General features: G+C 41.0%; 1 protein-coding gene across 8 annotated transcripts in view; it reads left to right on the top strand.

Moving 5' to 3' along the window:
- Positions 1 to 18,357, top strand: part of CDIN1 (CDAN1 interacting nuclease 1) — a 235,667-nt gene that overhangs the window by 122,305 nt on the left and 95,005 nt on the right. For 6 of the 8 annotated variants that reach the window (XM_070378257.1, XM_070378260.1, XM_070378258.1 and 3 more), the window contains 2 exons: positions 2,518 to 2,583; positions 3,177 to 3,282. In XM_070378257.1, coding sequence (XP_070234358.1) covers positions 2,518 to 2,583; positions 3,177 to 3,282 — 172 coding nt within the window. Of the gene's footprint in view, positions 1 to 2,517; positions 2,584 to 3,176; positions 3,283 to 8,274; positions 10,541 to 18,357 lie in introns of those variants that run through there. The other 2 variants (XM_070378259.1, XM_070378261.1) reach the window with 2 other exon arrangements.

The raw sequence follows: 18,357 nt of genomic DNA, 5'->3' as shown, positions 1-18,357 counted from the left end.
CTTTCATCAAGAGGATTTTGAGTTCCTCTTCACTTTCTGCCATAAGGGTGGTATCATCTGCATATCTGAGGTTACCGATATTTCTCCCGGCAATCTTGATTCCAGCTTGTGTTTCTTCCAGTCCAGCGTTTCTCATGATGTACTCTGCATAGAAGTTAAATAAACAGGGTGACAATATACAGCCTTGACGAACTCCTTTTCCTATTTGGAACCAGTCTGTTGTTCCATGTCCAGTTCTAACTGTTGCTTCCTGACCTGCATACAAATTTCTCAAGAGGCAGATCAGGTGGTCTGGTATTCCCATCTCTTTCAGAAGCTGTGGTGAGGCAGGGTTGGAGTTAACCCTCCCAGGGCAGCGCGCCCGAGCGGGCTGAGAGAGTGAATTCCTAAGAAGAAAATAATGCATTGCTTATTACTTGTTCTCTAATTGTTCGGACTCAGAAGTGTGCAAGTTTGTTACAAAAGCCAAAAGAAGATGGCAACTCCTTATGTTCCAGTTCCTATGCCCCTAGGGAACTCTGCTTCCAATTTTGCAACCACCAGAAACCAAAGAAGTTCTTCTTTTGGGAGTATCTCAGCAAGCTCAAATTCTTCCAAAGGCCAGTTAGAAGACTCAAATATGGGTAATTTTAAACAGACCAGTGTATCTTTAATGTCAACCCAGCTTTTAAAGTCACTCAGTCATATCCGACTCTTTGCCACACCATGGACTTTACAGCCCGTGGAATTCTCCAGGCCCGAATGCTGGAGTGGGAAGCCTTTCCCTTCTCCCAGAGATCTTCCCAACCCAGGGATCAAACCCAGGTCTCCTGCATTGCAGGCGGATTGCTGAGCTTGGTAAAGAATCCACCTGCAATGCGGGAGACCCCAGTTTGATTTCTGGGTTGGGAAGATCCCAAGCAGAAGGGATAGGCTACCTACTGTACCAGCATTCTGACCTAGAGAATTCCATGGACTGTATAGTCCATGGCGTTGCAAAGAGTCGGATACGACTGAGCGACTTTTACTTTCACAGCTTTTAAAACTGTTCATCAGCTACCTGAAGCATCAGCTCAAGGCACTTGGGCTGATTTAATAAATGCCTTTTGCATTAAACATTCTTGTAGCCAGAATGCATTGAGAGGATAGAAATTTTTTCAGTCTTGTTCATTTTTAGTCCAGTTTTCCACATTCTCTTGTTTTTAAAGTAAGATTACTTTATTTCCTTATCTCAACAGTTATGTTGGTATTTTTTTATCTTTCAAGCAGAGGAGATTGTTTTGAATTCTAGCATCAGTCCTTCAGAATTTCAGTAAAGGATACCAACTTTAACCAAATGTAATTAAATATCTAGTTTAAGTGTATCTTATCATTAAAAGGTTATTTATGTTTAAAATGCTGACCTTTCAGGATGTACACAAGAGTGTTCTAAAACAGAATTTCTGAACGTTGGCCATGAAACCACTGTCTTGGCCTGACAAATGAATTGGAAATAAGCTACCCAACACTGGGAATGGGTCATTAATTTTAATCAAAGGTGATGCAGGAAGGCGAATGGGATGCATGACAATGTCAACAGCCCAGTAGATGTTAAGAGACCACACAGCCTTCCTTGTTACTTGGTTGGGCCATTAGTTGAGGTTGGGTGAAGACAGAAAGCCATGTCTGGAATTGAATGACCAGGTCACTCCAAAATCTAACAGAGAACTGCTCATTCAGAATCACATTGTAATGCCATTAGAAGTCAAGGACAGCTTTTAGAAAATATTGGAGGATTTTTCTTTTTTTTTTAAACCAAGCATCTAGCTAGTTTTTTCCAACTTTGACAAGCTCTCTGTTTTCCTGCCTCCTTTCCTCCTGAATGGCTCATTGATATTTACAGAAGATCAAGAAATCGAACAGACTTAGAAAAAAAATCTCAAAGCCTGTTTGCTTTTTAGAATTACATATTGTTAGTTGTAAAACTCTGGTAAATGCCAGAAACAATAGCAGACCAAAGGTATTAAGCAGGGTAATTAATTCTCTGTGGGGATCTCATTGTCCCTTGTCTCTCTCTTATGTTCTTGTGTGTAGAAATAGTTTCACTAATTGAAACTAAACTTTCTTAATTGCTTTAATGAAAGCATTTGTTTTATAATTGTAAAAGCCAAAGTGCTTATGCCTTACTGTAAATTGTCAGTATGGGCTTGATAACATTAGCAATATTCATGATGGTGGAAACCTTTTCTTTTAATCAGTAAGTATATTTCATTATTTTGAGTATATTTTCAATTATAAGAAAGGTAGCATATGACAGCTTGAATTAATGATGTTTATAATAAAGATATAAAAATGCAGAAGGGACAAAGAGACATTTTTATATCTCTACTTCAGGTTTGTGAAGAAAGTTCATTTATTCTGACACAGCACTGCATACATAAGAATGATATGTGTGACTGCATCAGTAATTTTTACACATTTTTAAGAAAGAAAAGCAATTATATTGCTGTCTTGTTAATGGCATACTGTGATAAGTAATAGTATTTGTTCTTCCTGTAGATGAAGATCAGCTTCGTGCAAGAGGTTATGACAAAACGCCAGACTTTATTTTACAAGTACCAGTTGGTAAGTCCTTAGACTCTACTCTGCATTTGTTTATAAAGCGATGTGTTTTTTCCCATAGCTTTTAAAATTTTTGTTAATATTAACAAATGTTCCCAAAGAATCTGTATTAGCTTGATAATTTTGTATTCAAATGTGTGAAATAATTGCAAAAGATTTTTAATTGGCAGAAAATAATGGGTTCAGAAGAAACCTAAGCTTTAAAAACTTTTACCTATGTTTAAGAAATAAGCATGTCTTCAAAAGACATTTTGGTTACCATTTTCAAGTCATTTCTCTGTATATTCATTTTTAAAACAGAGTTCTGTGGAAAAGCCAGGATCACTTTGGTTTGCTTTTGTATTGTCAGTTTATACAGGCAATCTCAGAATAGGAGGGAGACTTTTGTAAATGACAAAAATAAAAGGGATGTGACTGTAGCATAAACATTCCTTGTCACAAACAGGTACGATGTGTTGTTTTATAATTACATCCCTACATGACGGTGAGGGTTAAGCCTCTCTTCATTAATGTGAAGCATGGAGAGACCCAGGCAGAGTCAGAATTTTCCATCTCCCCTTCCCTTTGCTCTGTATTCGTAATGCTTTGTTCCTTAGCTGTAGAAGGGCACATAATTCACTGGATTGAAAGCAAAGCCTCATTTGGTGATGAATGTAGCCACCATGCCTACCTGCATGACCAGTTCTGGAGCTACTGGAATAGGTAAGGCCCCATTATTTTTCTCTTAAGATAAACGATACTCTGCTGAAATTTCATTAGAAAAAAAATATTTTGTTTAGATGGTAAAAATGCTAGTAGCCTTTGTTTCTAGTAAATACGCAGACTTGATTAATGTATTCATTTCAGATAATTTCAACTTCTCTGCATTCATAATGTTACTTCACTTTTTAAAACAAAAAAATCTGTGCATGAGGTCAAAATTATTATATACTCCATTTTCCATTTTACAGTGATAATATTGGTGTCACTTAAAATATGAATAATAGAATGTGATATAATATTATTGACACTGACTTTCATCCTCTTGATGTGAAAGTTATGCCTTCTATCAGATCTTAAAAAAGTATTTTATCCTCAGCTCTCTGAGGAAAGTATCCAAACGATATGAAAGTCAAAACGAATTAACCTTCTAATGATAGAAAAGCATTTACCTACCAACTTAACCAACATTTCTAAAGGCATGGCAATCTCAGTGGTCAAGAAAAAGATGGTGTTGGAGGAAGGGGGAGGATGCTGTATTACTGAGTACCCCCTCATATGTCTGGGCCTGCAGATTATCTCAGTTAATACTCACAAGAAAGTGTGATTTGGGGATAATGGGATTTTATTCACAAGATTATTTGGGATAATGGGATTTTATTCCCATTTTACAAATAAGGAAATAATATGCCTACAGCTAGTTATCATGCATTGTCTTGGTCACTTCTAAATCCATGCAATTTTTAGTACAGCTCTATTGATGTTTACAATACAACTGTTGAAACTTTGGCATTTGCTATTATTGGAGTCCTAAGCTTTCATACGGAGAAGGCAATGGCACCCCACCCCAGTACTCTTGCCTGAAAACTCCCATGGATGGAGGAGCCTGGTAGGCTGCAGTCCATGGGGTCGCTAAAAGTTGGACACGACTGAGCGACTTCACTTTCACTTTTCACCTTCATGCATTGGAGAAGGAAATGGCAACCCACTCCAGTGTTCTTGCCTGGAGAATCCCAGGGACAGGGGAGCCTGGTAGGCTGCTGTCTATGGGGTCACACAGAGTCGGACACGACTGAAGTGACTTAGCATAGCATAGCATAAGCTTTCATTAGACCAGAAGGTGGATCAAAGAGTAACCTTCCTAAATTAACTGTGTTCCTTGGTACTGAACAACTTTAAGAATATGACGGTAGGATGGCATTGGTTTGGGTCACTAAGGAAGGAGACAGTAATATCTATGGGCAGTAGTATTACCCTGGAAGAAAACAGTGACAGTCTCCAGAATTTGGCATTATATTGTTACCCAGCTTTACAAAAGGCCAGTGGGCCTCGCCTGTAGCAGATGTGCTAAACTAAGCCCACTTTTTGCCATGGTAACAATGATCATGACAAAATGCTGAACGTAATGGCTTTCTTGATTTTCTTGTGTAATTGTGCGTGGCATCCGAGCTTTACTTTACAGGGATGGAGGAGGAAAGTGCAAAATGTTTTAGAAATCAATGCTGCTTCAGCGTTTCCTGTCTTTTATTCAGCCATTATTCAAATTAGCAGTAATGTGGTAAATTGAATTTCAGATTTTTAGCAATTTTATGATGAGTTGGAAATAGTAAAGAAAGCATCATTTTTGATAGTATAGGGAAAGCAATGACAAGAAAATCAAATTGTTTAAGTTTAGGTTGCTAAAGGATTTTTTTTTTTTTTTTAACTGCTAAACTGAATCATTTTGCATCAAGACTGTCTTCCCACTTTGGTACTGGTCAAGCCTTTTATGAGAAACAATTAGAATTTGAATCCAAAATAGTGAAGCTTACTTAAAAATTCTAAAGGCATGTCTTCATTCTAAAACAACTCAGCTGTTGTCTACTCTGTGCTCAGCCCTCACCATTTTAGAGGCTGATTAAAATAATCAAATCACCTGTATGATAAACTATGGATTATTCACATGGCTGGAGAGGGTTCAGAGCAGTGGATGATTTAATAGTTTGATTTGGACAAAATTTTGGATTATTTTGTTGCATGCTGCTTTTTAAATTTTAATGATGTTTTATTTATATGGTTACTACCTTTGCTACAATTACTACTGTTGGCTTGTGTTTCTTAAACACTTTCTTTGAATGTATGCGTTATGTGGTAAGGGGAAGCCAGATTATTCAAGAGGGAAATGCTCTACACAGAAGTCACTGGTTCACCACATGTCTGCAGAGAGGCCAAGAAAAGCAGGTCATACTGACATTCAATGTGGAACATAGAGGCATTTACTTGTAAGTAAGACTTGTCAGTGATGGGGCGTTTTGACTGAAGAAAAACTTAGCCCATTGACCAAAGTTTGGGAATCCTACATTTTTTCATATTTTCACCTCAACACACCTCAACAGCAGTTGCTAAAATTCCTCAGAGTTGGAAGAAATTGTCTCTCCCATCTGTAGGTAACCTTTCAAGAGGGTATTGGTTGCAGTTTGGGCTAATGGCTTTATTTGTGTAATAAGCCTCTGCTGCTGCTGCTGCTGCTGCTGCTAAGTCGCTTCAGTTGTGTCCGACTCTGTGTGACCCCGTAGACGGCAGCCCACCAGGCTCTGCCGCCCCTGGGATTCTCCAGGCAAGAACACTGGAGTGGGTTGCCATTTCCTTCTCCAATGCATGAAAGTAAAAAGTGAAAGTGAAGTCTCTCAGTCGTGTCCAACTCTTAGCGACCCCATGGACTGCAGCCTACCAGGCTCCTCCGTCCATGGGATTTTCCAGGCAAGAGTACTAGAGTGGGGTGCCATTGCCTTCTCCGAATAAGCCTCTAGTCAACATAAAACTGTTATCTAATGTCACACTGTTCTTAGATTTTCTTCCAGTTTTCTTGAGATATAATTGCCATACAGCCCTGTGTAAATTTAAGGTGTATATATAGCATAATAATTTGACATACATACATCACGAAATGATTATCAGAATTGTCACCCTATTTTTAACATTGGATCCTATGATAAGACTGTTCAGTTAATGTTTGAAAAATCGTAATCTTGTCTAAGCCTATTTTTCTATGTAAATAACTGCAGAGCCCTGAAGTTTAGTGTAATATTTCTCTGAGTTTTCTTTTTATGTAAATTGATATTCTTACTCACCCTATAAGCAACTCCTGACAAAGTTGACCACACCCTCCCTCTTTGTTAAAGCTTTTTTTTGTTCATTTTTAGCTTCCAAGAGACATTCTTCTGAGATTTTTTTCCCTGACTTCCACCTTGTGTATTCTTTCTCCTTTTCTGGTTCTTCGCCCTCTTCCCAGCTCTAGGCTTGAAGGCCCTGGAACTCAGCGCTCACCCTCCTCCCTCTTCTGTCTGCATAGTTCCTGGGTGTTCCCTGGAGATCTCACCAGAGACAGTGGCTTTCTATTTCATCTCGTGCTGCTATCTCTAACTTTCATCCCCAGCCCTAAGACTTTCCCCCTAGTACACATTTGTTTGTCTAAGCATCTGTCTGCTCAGTATCGCCTCCTGGATACCTAATTAATATCTCAGACTTTACATATCCAAAATTAAACTCCTGACTTTTCTCCTCAAGCTTATTAGCCTCTCAATGAGTGCCATCACAATCTCTCCCAATACTCAAGCCCAAAACCCCAAGTATCATCAGCAATTCACTGGCAGGTCCATTCAGCCCTGCCTTCACCACAGATCTCGCCGTGTGTCCCCACCACGCCTGCTGTTGCCTCACTGTCTGTCATCTTCTCTCGGACTATTACCACAGTTTCCAAAACTGGTCTTCTTACGTCAGCACTTGTACGCCTGCGGTCAGAGTTTCATACCCTAGGCAGAGTGACTCTCGGAAGATTGTGTCACTTCCCTGCTTAACACTCTTCAGTGGCTTCCCACCACATTTAAAATGCAACTGATATCCTAGAGGGAGATGAGGAGGGAGGTTCAAGAGGGAGGGACACATGTACACCTGTGACTGATTCATGTTGGTGTATGGCAGAAACCAATACAATACTGTGAAGCAAATATTTACAATAAAAAATTAAAAAAAAAAATACAATCCAAACTCTCTACCATGACATTCAGAGCCCTGTATGAACTGCCTCTCACCTCAGTCCTGGCCACACCTGTGCTCTCCCTTCACCTAGAGTTCTCTCTGTCTCTTAAACTTCCTTGGCAGCTTTCTCCATCTTTCTTGAATCTACGCTGCTTGTTTCTACTTCAAGACCCTCACTCTGGCTAATCCTTCGGCTTGGAACTGTCTTCACTTGGCTCTCCACGTAGCTTGCCCTTTACGATGCCATTCAGCTGTCTGCTCAAATTTCCTTCTTCAAGGGGACCTTCCCCAGCCACCCAGTCTAGATGGCGTCCCCCTCAGTCATTTCTCTCCTCAATCAGCTTTACTTTTTTCTTCATAAAATTTACCCTTATCTGAGGGAATGAGTAAGACTGTAGTTAGAAACATTTAAACACAAATTTACTTGGTTTGAAAGAGCTTTACCTTTTGTGTTGCTGTTTCTAATTACTACATGTGTGCAGCTCATTCTTTTATAATCAAAACTTCAAGAATTTTTTCTATCTTAATTCACTTCAAACAAAATTTAAATTTTGCAATAGGCACCTTCTCTAAAATCAGATTAAGTATAGAACTTGACCTGCCTTTCCGGCAAGTAGGCCCTCATCCCGGGTATGAACCTTGATTAACGAGCTCCTTAGAACTCTACAGTCCCCACTTCTGTGGGGTTTAAAGACTGCCTCTGAGAAGCAGCATTTGGGCCATAATAGAGCCCCAAATTATATAGGGCTATGTATACAGTTGCATAGAAAATACATGTATATTTACATATATCAGTGTGTGTGTATATATATGTGTGTATATGTATATATATGTATATCAGAATATTTCAGACTACATATATATACAAATTTATGCAGTTGACAACAAAAAAATATGCCCTCTCATCCTACTATTCTAGTCAAGAGGTGGGTTCTTTGACAATTTGACCTACATTACTAATAGCATTTTCATTTTCAGATGATGACAGATAAAGAAGAAACTAACTCTATAGTCTGAGGCCAGAATACACATGGGTTCTAACTTGTGGCCTTTCAAAGAAGCAGAAGCAGACACCCTAGGCTCACTTGAGTGGTTGAAGATAAAATGGGTCAGTTTGGATGAAAACACTGATGAACCTAAATTACGAAGAGCCACATGCAACCATACGGCACAGGAACCATGCCCAACAGCACCGAGTCAGGAACACAGAAATCTCATTTGTAAGCTCAGCCCAGTCCCCGGCCATTCTGGGCACATTCTGACACACTGCCATCAGTGGAGTCTTTTTAAAACCAAAGTGCACTTGGTAGCTAATACCTCTCTACTTCTCTCAAAGAAGATCTAAGCTTACTGACTGGGAAGAATAAGGCAAAGTTTTGTTTGAACATGATTTTCCAATTCAACGATCCTTGATGTAATGGGAGAAATCTATCCTGTTCTTGGGTTTGAAGCCAGGCCTTGCCACTCTCTGGATCCATTCCTGGAAACAGCTTGCTTAACCTCCCTGAGCCTTTGTTTTTCTTCCTCAATATAATGGGGTTAATAATACCTTCTTCACATACTGTTGTGAAGATCAGTTGTTTAATACATACAAATCACTTTCACATTGCTTGGCAATCAACAGATGTACTCTCCTCTGTCTCTTTCTCCAGAGTATCATGGTCTGATGGAATGTAGAAATCTTTCAGCAGATATTTTAATTTCCTTTTCTGCTAGATAAACTCCTACTTGGCTCACTTCAGCACTCAGCCTGACTGACATGTCGTTGGGAAACCTTCCTGTAGTTCAAGACTGGGTTCAGTGCCCCTCCTGTGTTTGCCTAATAATTTCATAGCATTTGTCAAATATTGTAATTGCTTGTTTACTTATCACCCTCCTCCAGTTAATATATTGAGTTCGGTCTTATCTGTTTTATCCATTGTCAAATGTCCAGAAGCCGGTGGGATGCCTGGCACATAGCTGCCAGTAGGTGGTCATAGATATTTATTGAACAAATGAGTATATGAATGAATTTTCTGATGCATAACAGACAACAACATTTTGAATCAACCAGTAAAAATTGTGTTAGACATTGTGACATTAAAACGCAAAAGGAGGACTTCCCTCATGATCCAGTGTTTGGAGCTCCACTGCAAGAAGCATGGGTTTAATCCCTGGTCAGGGAACTAAGATCTTTCTTGCTGCATGGCATGGCAAGAAAGAAAAAATAAAAACACAACAGGGCCAAATTTTTTCTTTAAGAATGCCACTCTAAGTATGGGGAGGAAAATGCTTCATTTTTCTAGAAAACTTTTATAGGCTTTCCAGATGTATAGACTTTTGCAGATGTTTACCATGAACTATAGCATGTTTACTTATATACAGTTTTAAAATAGAAAATAACCAATAACTACATGGTAAATACTATGAAGTTTTTTAGGCACATGCTTTTAATCTTAGATTGATTACTTGCTTTCACAAAACTTCAGCAAGGTAGGTATCTCATTTGAGATTTGACATGAAATGCCTTAAAAATCCAAGAGTAGGAATAGAGACTTATGAACATAAGAATAGAGACCTATGTACAATGTGCCCAAATATTTAGGGTTATGTTTCAAGTTCAGTTCAGTTCAGTCGCTCAGTTGTGTCCGACTCTTTGAGACCCCATGAATTGCAGCACACCAGGCCTCCCTGTCCATCACCAACTCCCGGAGTTCACTCAGACTCACATCCATCGAGTCGGCGATGCCATCCAGCCATCTCATCCTCTGTCGTCCCCTTCTCCTCCTGCCCCCAATCCCTCCCAGCATCAGAGTCTTTTCCAATGAGTCAACTCTTCGCATGAGGTGGCCAAAGTACTGGAGTTTCAGCTTTAGCATCAGTCCTTCCAAAGAAATCCCAGGGCTGATCTCCTTCAGAATGGACTGGTTGGATCTCCTTGCAGTCCAAGGGACTGTCAAGAGTCTTCTCCAACACCACAGTTCAGAAGCATCAATTCTTTGGTGCTCAGCTTTCTTCACAGTCCAACTCACATCCATACATGACTACTGGAAAAACCAGAGCTTTGACTAGACGGACCTTTGTTGGCAAAGTAATGTCTCTGCTTTTCTATATACTGTCTAGGTTGGTCATAATTTTCCTTCCAAGGAGTAAGCGTCTTTTAATTTCGTGGCTGCAGTCACCATCTGCAGTGATTTTGGAGCCCCCAAAAATAAAAGTCTGACACTGTTTCCACTGTTTCCTCATCTATTTGCCATGAAGTGATGGGACCAGATGCCATGATCTTCGTTTTCTGAATGTTGAGCTTTAAGCCAACTTTTTCACTCTCCTCTTTCACCTTCATCAAGAGGCTTTTTAGTTCCTCTTCACTTTCTGCCATAAGGGTGGTGTCATCTGCATATCTGAGACTTTATCCTGCATGAAGATCTGGAAATTCTGATTTGCATTAAGAATTCCTAGACTCCTTGGAGATCATGCTGCAGGTGGCAGTGTAGACAGAAGTGGCCCCACTGCATAGCCCATCTCCCTTTTCTTATCACTTTTGTCTCCATCCTGGGATTTCCCTGATGGCTTAGATGGTAAAGCATCTGAGTTCTATGCAGGAAGCCTGGGTTCAATTCCTGGATCGAGAAGATCCCTTGGAGAAGGGAACAGCTACCCACTCCAGTATTCTTGCCTGGAGAATTCCATAGACAGAGGAGCCTGGCGGGCTACAGTCCATAGGGTTGCAAAGAGTCAGACATGACTGAGAAGCTACCACTAACACTTAGGCTCCATCCTACACCTGGGAAGTTTCAAGCACAGCCCAGCCTGCACATCCAAGTTCCATGTACCTTTCCACAAACTTCTGCTCTTGGTCATCTCTCAGGCCAGAGGTGCACACTCTGGTGGTCTGCCCTCTTATCAAAAAGGCAGGCTCCAGGAGTGATCTCAGAGCTCTTCAATCAGGAAGTTCTGGGGTCCCTGGTAACAAAGAGTGTGGCCTAGAAAGGTATTGGCGGGGAGAGACATCAGGTGAAGATGTTCCCTTTGCTCCACAGACTCTTCACACCTTATGTGTGTTTGTGTGTGTGTGTGTGTGTGTGTGTGTGCGTGTGTATGTGTTAGTCCCTTAGTTGTGTCCTACTCTTTGTGACCGCATGGACTGTAGCCTGCCAGGCTCCTCTGTCCAGGGAACTCTCTAGGCAAGAATACTGCAGTGGGTAGCCATTCCCTTCTCCAGGGATCTTCCCAACCCAAAATTGGGTATCACATATTGCAGGCAGATTCTTTACCATCTGAACCACCAGGAAGCCCTGGGCTGGGGTTCAACCAGAGGAGGCCAGAGCAGAATCCTCTAAAGTTTGGGTCTAGGCTATGGACCCCTCTTGACTGGGTCTAAAGGAAAGTATCAAAGTAAGCAAGTATATTTGTCTTCCAAAGTCATTTCTTTGCTGGTATTAGGATATGAGGGGAGATGAGTACCAGAGGAAATGAAGTCTTGATCATATTTATGTCTACCTGAAAAGATGAAGAGCTGAGTTCCATCTGTGGGATTTTTGAACCTTTGGCTCCAGAAAGTCTACTCTCCTAGAGGCAATGCTAAGCTAATACCTCTGCCACAAGAATTGATTTGACTTTAGTTCTTACCTCTAAGTATTTTTTTAAAGATTGGTTATCTACTCAATGGTTTACTGATTGCTTTCTCTGGTCTGTGCTAACCTGAGAGGTGAGGCATTTAGAATGGGGCTGCCCAGCAGTTAGACTCAAGGAAGGTATTTTTCAGAGGATGGCCAAAGTGTTTTTTTGTTTTTTGTTTTTTTTTTTATGAAGATACTTCCAGGAAGCCTGCAATTAGCCAAATCACAGATTTCCAGTTATTTCAGTCTTGTTAACAACACATCTGTCTCAAGTTGGAGAATGAGCCTCAGTTATAGATGCTTTTGGAAACCTTCAATTACAGCAGCCTCAGAAAGCACCGCTGCTGTATACTAACAAGCAGTCCTCAGCAGCAACAAGAGACAGATTGACTAATAATTAGCAAATGTACTGCAGAAGGCCTCTCTAAAGGTAAAATATAATAATTTGCTTTTCCATTTCTTAGAGTGGAGCTGGTTGTGAGATACTGATGTCTCCTTGCTCCAAACAATACTTGACATTGTATTAGCTGGAGTAACCTTGAAATATTTTTTTTAAAGTGAAGGAAGTGTCTTCTGTGTATATAGTACTTTGAGTTTTCATAACATACCTTTTTTTTTTGCATTTGGAATGTGAATAGTAAGAACTTTCCCCATGAGGGAATTCATGTTTTCTGCCATTGTTAATTGTTTTCAGTGTTGACTTTAAATACAAAGCTGAATGAACACTAGAAATGTTGTCTTAGGCTGCTGAAGTGATATTTGCAGTAAGGAGATGGTGGTTGAGGAAACTGGTATGAGTTAAAGAATTAAAGGGAAAAAATAGACTTATAAAGAAATATGAATGAATTGCAGTTCCTCAGAAAGATGTCTGATTGTTGTCTTCAGATATATGCAAGATTTTTTCTTTTTGGTTGGTTGACCAGTTTTCCAAATCCAGGGACTTAAGAATTGTAGAAAGGATGACTCTTCTTGCTAAACTATTATGATAGAGTTAATATGAGTCACGTATGTTTCCGAAGGATTACCACAAATCAAAAGTTCTCTCAGGAGAAGATGAGCGCACGTTCTTCTACTCTGCCATCTTGTCAGAATAGTGATACCCCACGTCCAAGGCCAAAGGAGAAGCCCCTACAAGACGGTAGGAGGAGTGAAGTCACATTTAGAATCAAACCCCAGACCTGCCAGAAATGCTCAGAGGGCTCAAACAAGACCTTGTGCGCACCAGGACCCAGAGGCCCCACAGAGACTGAGCCAGGCTTGCCTTCGAGTGTTTGAATGTCTCCTGCGGAGGCATGGGTCAGCAGTGACTTGCCCCAGGGACAGGGGCTCTGGCTGCAGCAGGCCTGGGTTACCCAGCCTGTGGCATAAGCCCTCTTGGAAGAGGTCACCATTAGCCCCTCCACAGAGATACCGAGCAGATGACCCACAAATTGCAGAACAATTATACCAAAGAAATTCTTGCACTGTGAAGAAAGTTCCAGGACACGCAACAGATTTCCCAACCTGGGGATCCAGCAAAGGGACTGAGAACCCCCAGGGAATTTGACTTTGGAGGTGAGTGGGAGATGGAGCCAGACTTGTCTGTGAGTGTCCAGGAGTCCAAACAATAGGGAGGGGAAACAGCCCAGCCCTTCAACAGAAAATTTGATTAAAGATTTACTGAGCCTGGCCCCGCCCATCAGAACAAGACCCAGTTTAGTCTCTCCCTTCAGGAAACTTACATAAGCCTCTTATCTTCATTCATCAGAGAGCAGACAATGAAAACCACAATCTCAGAAAACTAACGGAACTGATCACATGGACCACGGTCCTGTCTAACTCAGTGAAACTATGAGCCATGCCGTGTAGGGCCACCCAAGACGGACAGGTCATGGTGGAGAGTTCTGACAAAACGTGGTCCGCTGGAGAAGGGAATGGCAAACCACTTCAGTATTCTTGCCTTGAGAACCCCATGAACAGTATGAAAAGGCAAAAAAAATATGACACTGAAAGATGAACTCCCCAGGTCAAGATGCCCAATATGCAACTGGAGTAGAGTAGAGAAATAACTCAGAAAGAATGAAGAGATGGAGCCAAAGTGAAAACAATGTCCAGCTGTGGATGTGATTGGTGATGGAAGTAAAGTCTGATGCTGAAAAGAGCAATATTGCATAGGAACCTGGAATGTTAGGTCCATGAATCAAGGCAAATTAGAAGTGGTCAAACAGGAGATGGCAAGAGTGAACATTGATATTTTAGGAATCAGTGAACTAAAATGGACTTGAATGGGTGAATTTAATTCAGATGACCATTATATCTACTACTGTGGGCAAGAACCCCTTAGAAGAAATGGAGTAGCCCTCATCGTCAACAAAAGAGTCCAATATGCAGTACATGGGTGCAATCTCAAAAACGACAGAATGATCTCGGTTCGTTTCCAAGGCAAACCATTCAATATCACAGTAATCCAAGTCTATGCCCCAACCACTAATACCGAAGAAGCTGAAGTTGAACAGTTATATGAAGACCTACAAGACCTTCTAGAATTAACAGAAGATGTTAACAAACATCCAAACAGATGTTCTTTTCATCATAGGGGACCAGATTGCAAAAGTAGGAAATCAGAAGATACCTGGAGTAACAGGCAAGTTTGGCCTTGGAGTACAAAATGAAGCAGGGCAAAGGCTAACAGAGTTTTGCCAAGAGAAAGCACTGGTCATAGCAAACACTCTCTACCAACAACACAAGAGATGACCCTACAGATGGACATCACCAGGTGGTTGACATCTAAATCAAACTGATTAAATTCTTTGCAGCCAAAGATGGAGAAGCTCTATACAGTCAGCAAGGAGAAGGTGATGGCACCCTACTCCAGGACTCTTGCCTGGAAAACCCCATGGACAGAGGAGCCCGGTAGGCTGAAGTCCATGGGGTTGCTAAGAGTTGGACACGACTGAGCGACTTCACTTTCACTTTTCACTTTCATGCGTTGGAGAAGGAAATGGCAACCCACTCCAGTGTTCCTGCCTGGAGAATCCCAGGGACGAGGGGAGCCCGGTGGGCTGCCATCTATGGGGTCGCACAGAGTCAGACATAACTGAAGCGACTTAGCAGCAGCAGCAGCATACAGTCAGCAAAAACAAGACCAGGAGCTAACCATGGCTCAAATCATGAACTGCTTATTGCCAAATTCAGACTTAAATTGAAGACAGTAGGAAAAACCACTAGACCATTCAAGAGATATGACCCAAATCAAATCCTTTACAATTATAGAGTGAAAGTGACAAACGGATTCAAGGGATTCGATCTGATAGACAGTACCTAAAGAACTATGGATGGAGGTTCGTGACATTTTACAGGAGACAGTGATCAAGACCATCCCCAAGAAAAGGAAATGCAAAAAGGCAAAATGGTTGTCTGAGGAGGCCTTACAAATAACTGAGAAAAGAAGAGAAGCTAAAGGCAAAGAAGAAAAAGTAAAGATATCCCCATCTGAATGCAGAATTCCAAAGAATAGCAAAGAGAGATAAAGCCTTCCTCAATGATCAATGCAAAGTAATAGAGGAAAACAATAGAATGGGAAAGACTAGAGATCTCTTCAAGAAAATCAAAGATACCAAGGGAATGTTTCATGCAAAGATGGGCACAATAAAGGACAGAAATGGTATGGACCTAACAGAAGCAGAAGATATTAAGAAAAGGTTTGATATGTGGTTCAGTTCAGTCACTCACTCATGTCCGACTCTTTGTGACTGAAAGGACTGCAGCACACCAGGCCTCCCTGTCCATCACCAGCTCCCAGAGCTTGCTCAAACTCATGTCCATTGAGTCGGTGATGCCATCCAACCATCTCACCCTCTGTTGTCCCCTTCTCCTCCTGCCTTCAATCTTCAATCCCAGCAAAATGTCTTCATGACCAGATAAGCACGATGGTGTGATCACTCACTTAGAGCCAGACATCCTGGAATGTGAAGTCAAGTGGGCCTCAGGAAGCATCACTATGAACAAAGCTAGTGGAAGTGATGGAATTCCAGCTGAGCTTTTTGAAATTCTAAAAGATGATGCTGTGAAAGTGCTGCACTCAATATATCAGCAAATTTGGAAAACTCAGCAGTGGCCACAGGACTGGAAAAGGTCAGCTTTCATTCCAATCCCAAAGAAGGGCAATGCCAAAGAATCCTCAAACTACTGCACAATTGCATTCATCTCATAGGCTAGCAAAGTAATGCTCAGAATTCTCCAAGCCAGGCTTCAACAGTATGTGAACCGTGAACTTCTAGATGTTCAAGCTGGTTTTAGAAAGGGCAGAGGAACCAGAGATCAAATTGCCAACATCCATTGGATCATCAAAAAAGCAAGAGAGTTCCAGAAAAACATCTACTTCTCCTTTGTTGACTACACTAAAGCTTTTGACTGTGTGGATCACAGCTAACTGGAAAATTCTTAAAGAGATGGGAATACCAGACTACCTGACCTGCCTCCTGAGAAATCTGTGTGCAGGTCAAGAAGTGACAGTTAGAACCAGACATGGAACAACAGACCTGTTCCAGATTGGGAAAGGAGTACATTAAGGCTGTATATTGTCACCCTGCTTATTTAACTTATATGCAGAGTACATCATGAGAAATGCCGGGCTGGATGAAACACAAGCTGGAATCAAGATTGCCAGGAGAAATATCAATAACCTCAGACATGCAGATGACACCACCCTTATGGCAGAAAGTAAAGAGGAACTGAAGAGTCTCTTATTGAAAGTGAAAGAGGAGAATGAAAAGCTGGCTTAAAACCAACATTCAGAAAACTAAGATCATGGCATCCAATCCCATTACTTCATGGCAAATAGATGGGGAAACAGTGAAAACGGTGAGAAACTATTTTTATGGGTTCCAAAATCACTGCAGATGGTTACTGCAGCCTTGAAATTAAAAGGGCACTTGCTCCTTTGAAGAAAAGCTATGACCAACCTAGATAGCATATTAAAAAGCAGAGATATTACTTTGCCAACAAAGGTCTGTCTAGTCAAAGCTATGGTTTTTTTCAGCAGTCATGTATGGATGTGAGAGTAGGCCATAAAGAAAGCTGAGTGCTGAAGAATTTATGCTTTTGAACTGTGGTGCTGGAGAAGACTCTTGAGAGTCCCTTGGACTGCAAGGAGATCCAACCAGTCCATCCTAAAGGAAATCAGTCCTGAATATTCATTGGAAGGACTGATGTTGAAGCTGAAACTCCAATACTTTGGCCACCTGATGTGAAGAACTGACTCATTGGAAAAGACCCTGATGCTGAGATTGAAGACTGAAGGTAGGAGGAGAAGGGGACAACAGAAGATGAGATGGTTGGATGGCATCACCAACTCGATGGACATGAGTTTGAGCAAGCTCTGGGAGCTGGTGATGGACAGGGAGGCCTGGTGTTTGCAGTCCATGGGATCACAGAGTTAGATGCAACTGAGCAACTGAACTGATGATAAACTGATGATATTTGATTTGCTAAAAATTCATTAAGAAATTTTACATCTGCTTTCATGAGAGAGATTTGTCAGTGATTTACTCTTTCTTCTAAACTCTTTGCCTGGTTTTGGCACTATGGTAGCCTTATAGTATGAGTTGGGAAGTAGTCCTTTCTTGATTTTCTGGAAAAGTTTGTGTAGAATTGTTATTTCTTCATTAACTATTGGGTTCAGTTCAGGGCAGTCGCTCAGTCATGTCCGACTCTGTGACTCCATGGACTGCACCACGCCAGCCTCCCTGTCCATCACCATCTCCTGGAGTTTACTCAAACTCGTGTCCATCGAGTCGGTGATGCCATCCAGACATCTCATCCTCTGTTGTCCCCTTCTCCTCCTGCCCCCAATCCCTCCCAGCATCCGAGTCTTTTCCAATGAGTCAGCTCTTCGCATGAGGTGGCCAAAGTATTGGAGTTTCAGCTTCAACATCAGTCCTTCCAATGAACACCCAGGACTGATCTCCTTTAGGATGGACTGGTTGGATCTCCTTGCAATTCAAGGGACTCTCAAGAGTCTTCTCCAACACCACAGTTCAAAAGCATCAATTCTTCAACACTCAGCTTTCTTCATAATCCAACTCTCATATCCATACATGACTACTCCCAGTCAAATGATCTGGGGATATTTTTTGTGGGAAGATTTTAAACTGACTAAAATTGATTGATATAGGGATTCAGGTTATCTATTTTTTTCTTGAGTGAACTTTGGTACTTTGTGCCTTTTAAAGAGTTTATTCATTTTATTTAAGTTGTGGAATATATTAGTATAAACTTGCTGAGAATGCTCCCATATTCTTTTAATAGCTGTAGAATCTGGAGTGGTGTCACCTTATTCATTCCTGATGTTGATAATTTTGTCTACTTTTCCAGATCTATCTGCCTAGAGCTTTATCAATTTTATTGGCCTTCTGAAAAAATGAATATTTTGTTTTACTGACTTTTTCCTGTTGGTTTTCTTTTGTCTTTTTCATTGATTTTT

The sequence above is a fragment of the Bos mutus genome, chromosome 10 (genome assembly GCF_027580195.1).
Source record: "Bos mutus isolate GX-2022 chromosome 10, NWIPB_WYAK_1.1, whole genome shotgun sequence".
NCBI lineage: Eukaryota > Metazoa > Chordata > Mammalia > Artiodactyla > Bovidae > Bos > Bos mutus.
Note: the sequence above shows the minus strand (reverse complement) of the source record. Positions and strands in the feature narration are given on the sequence as shown.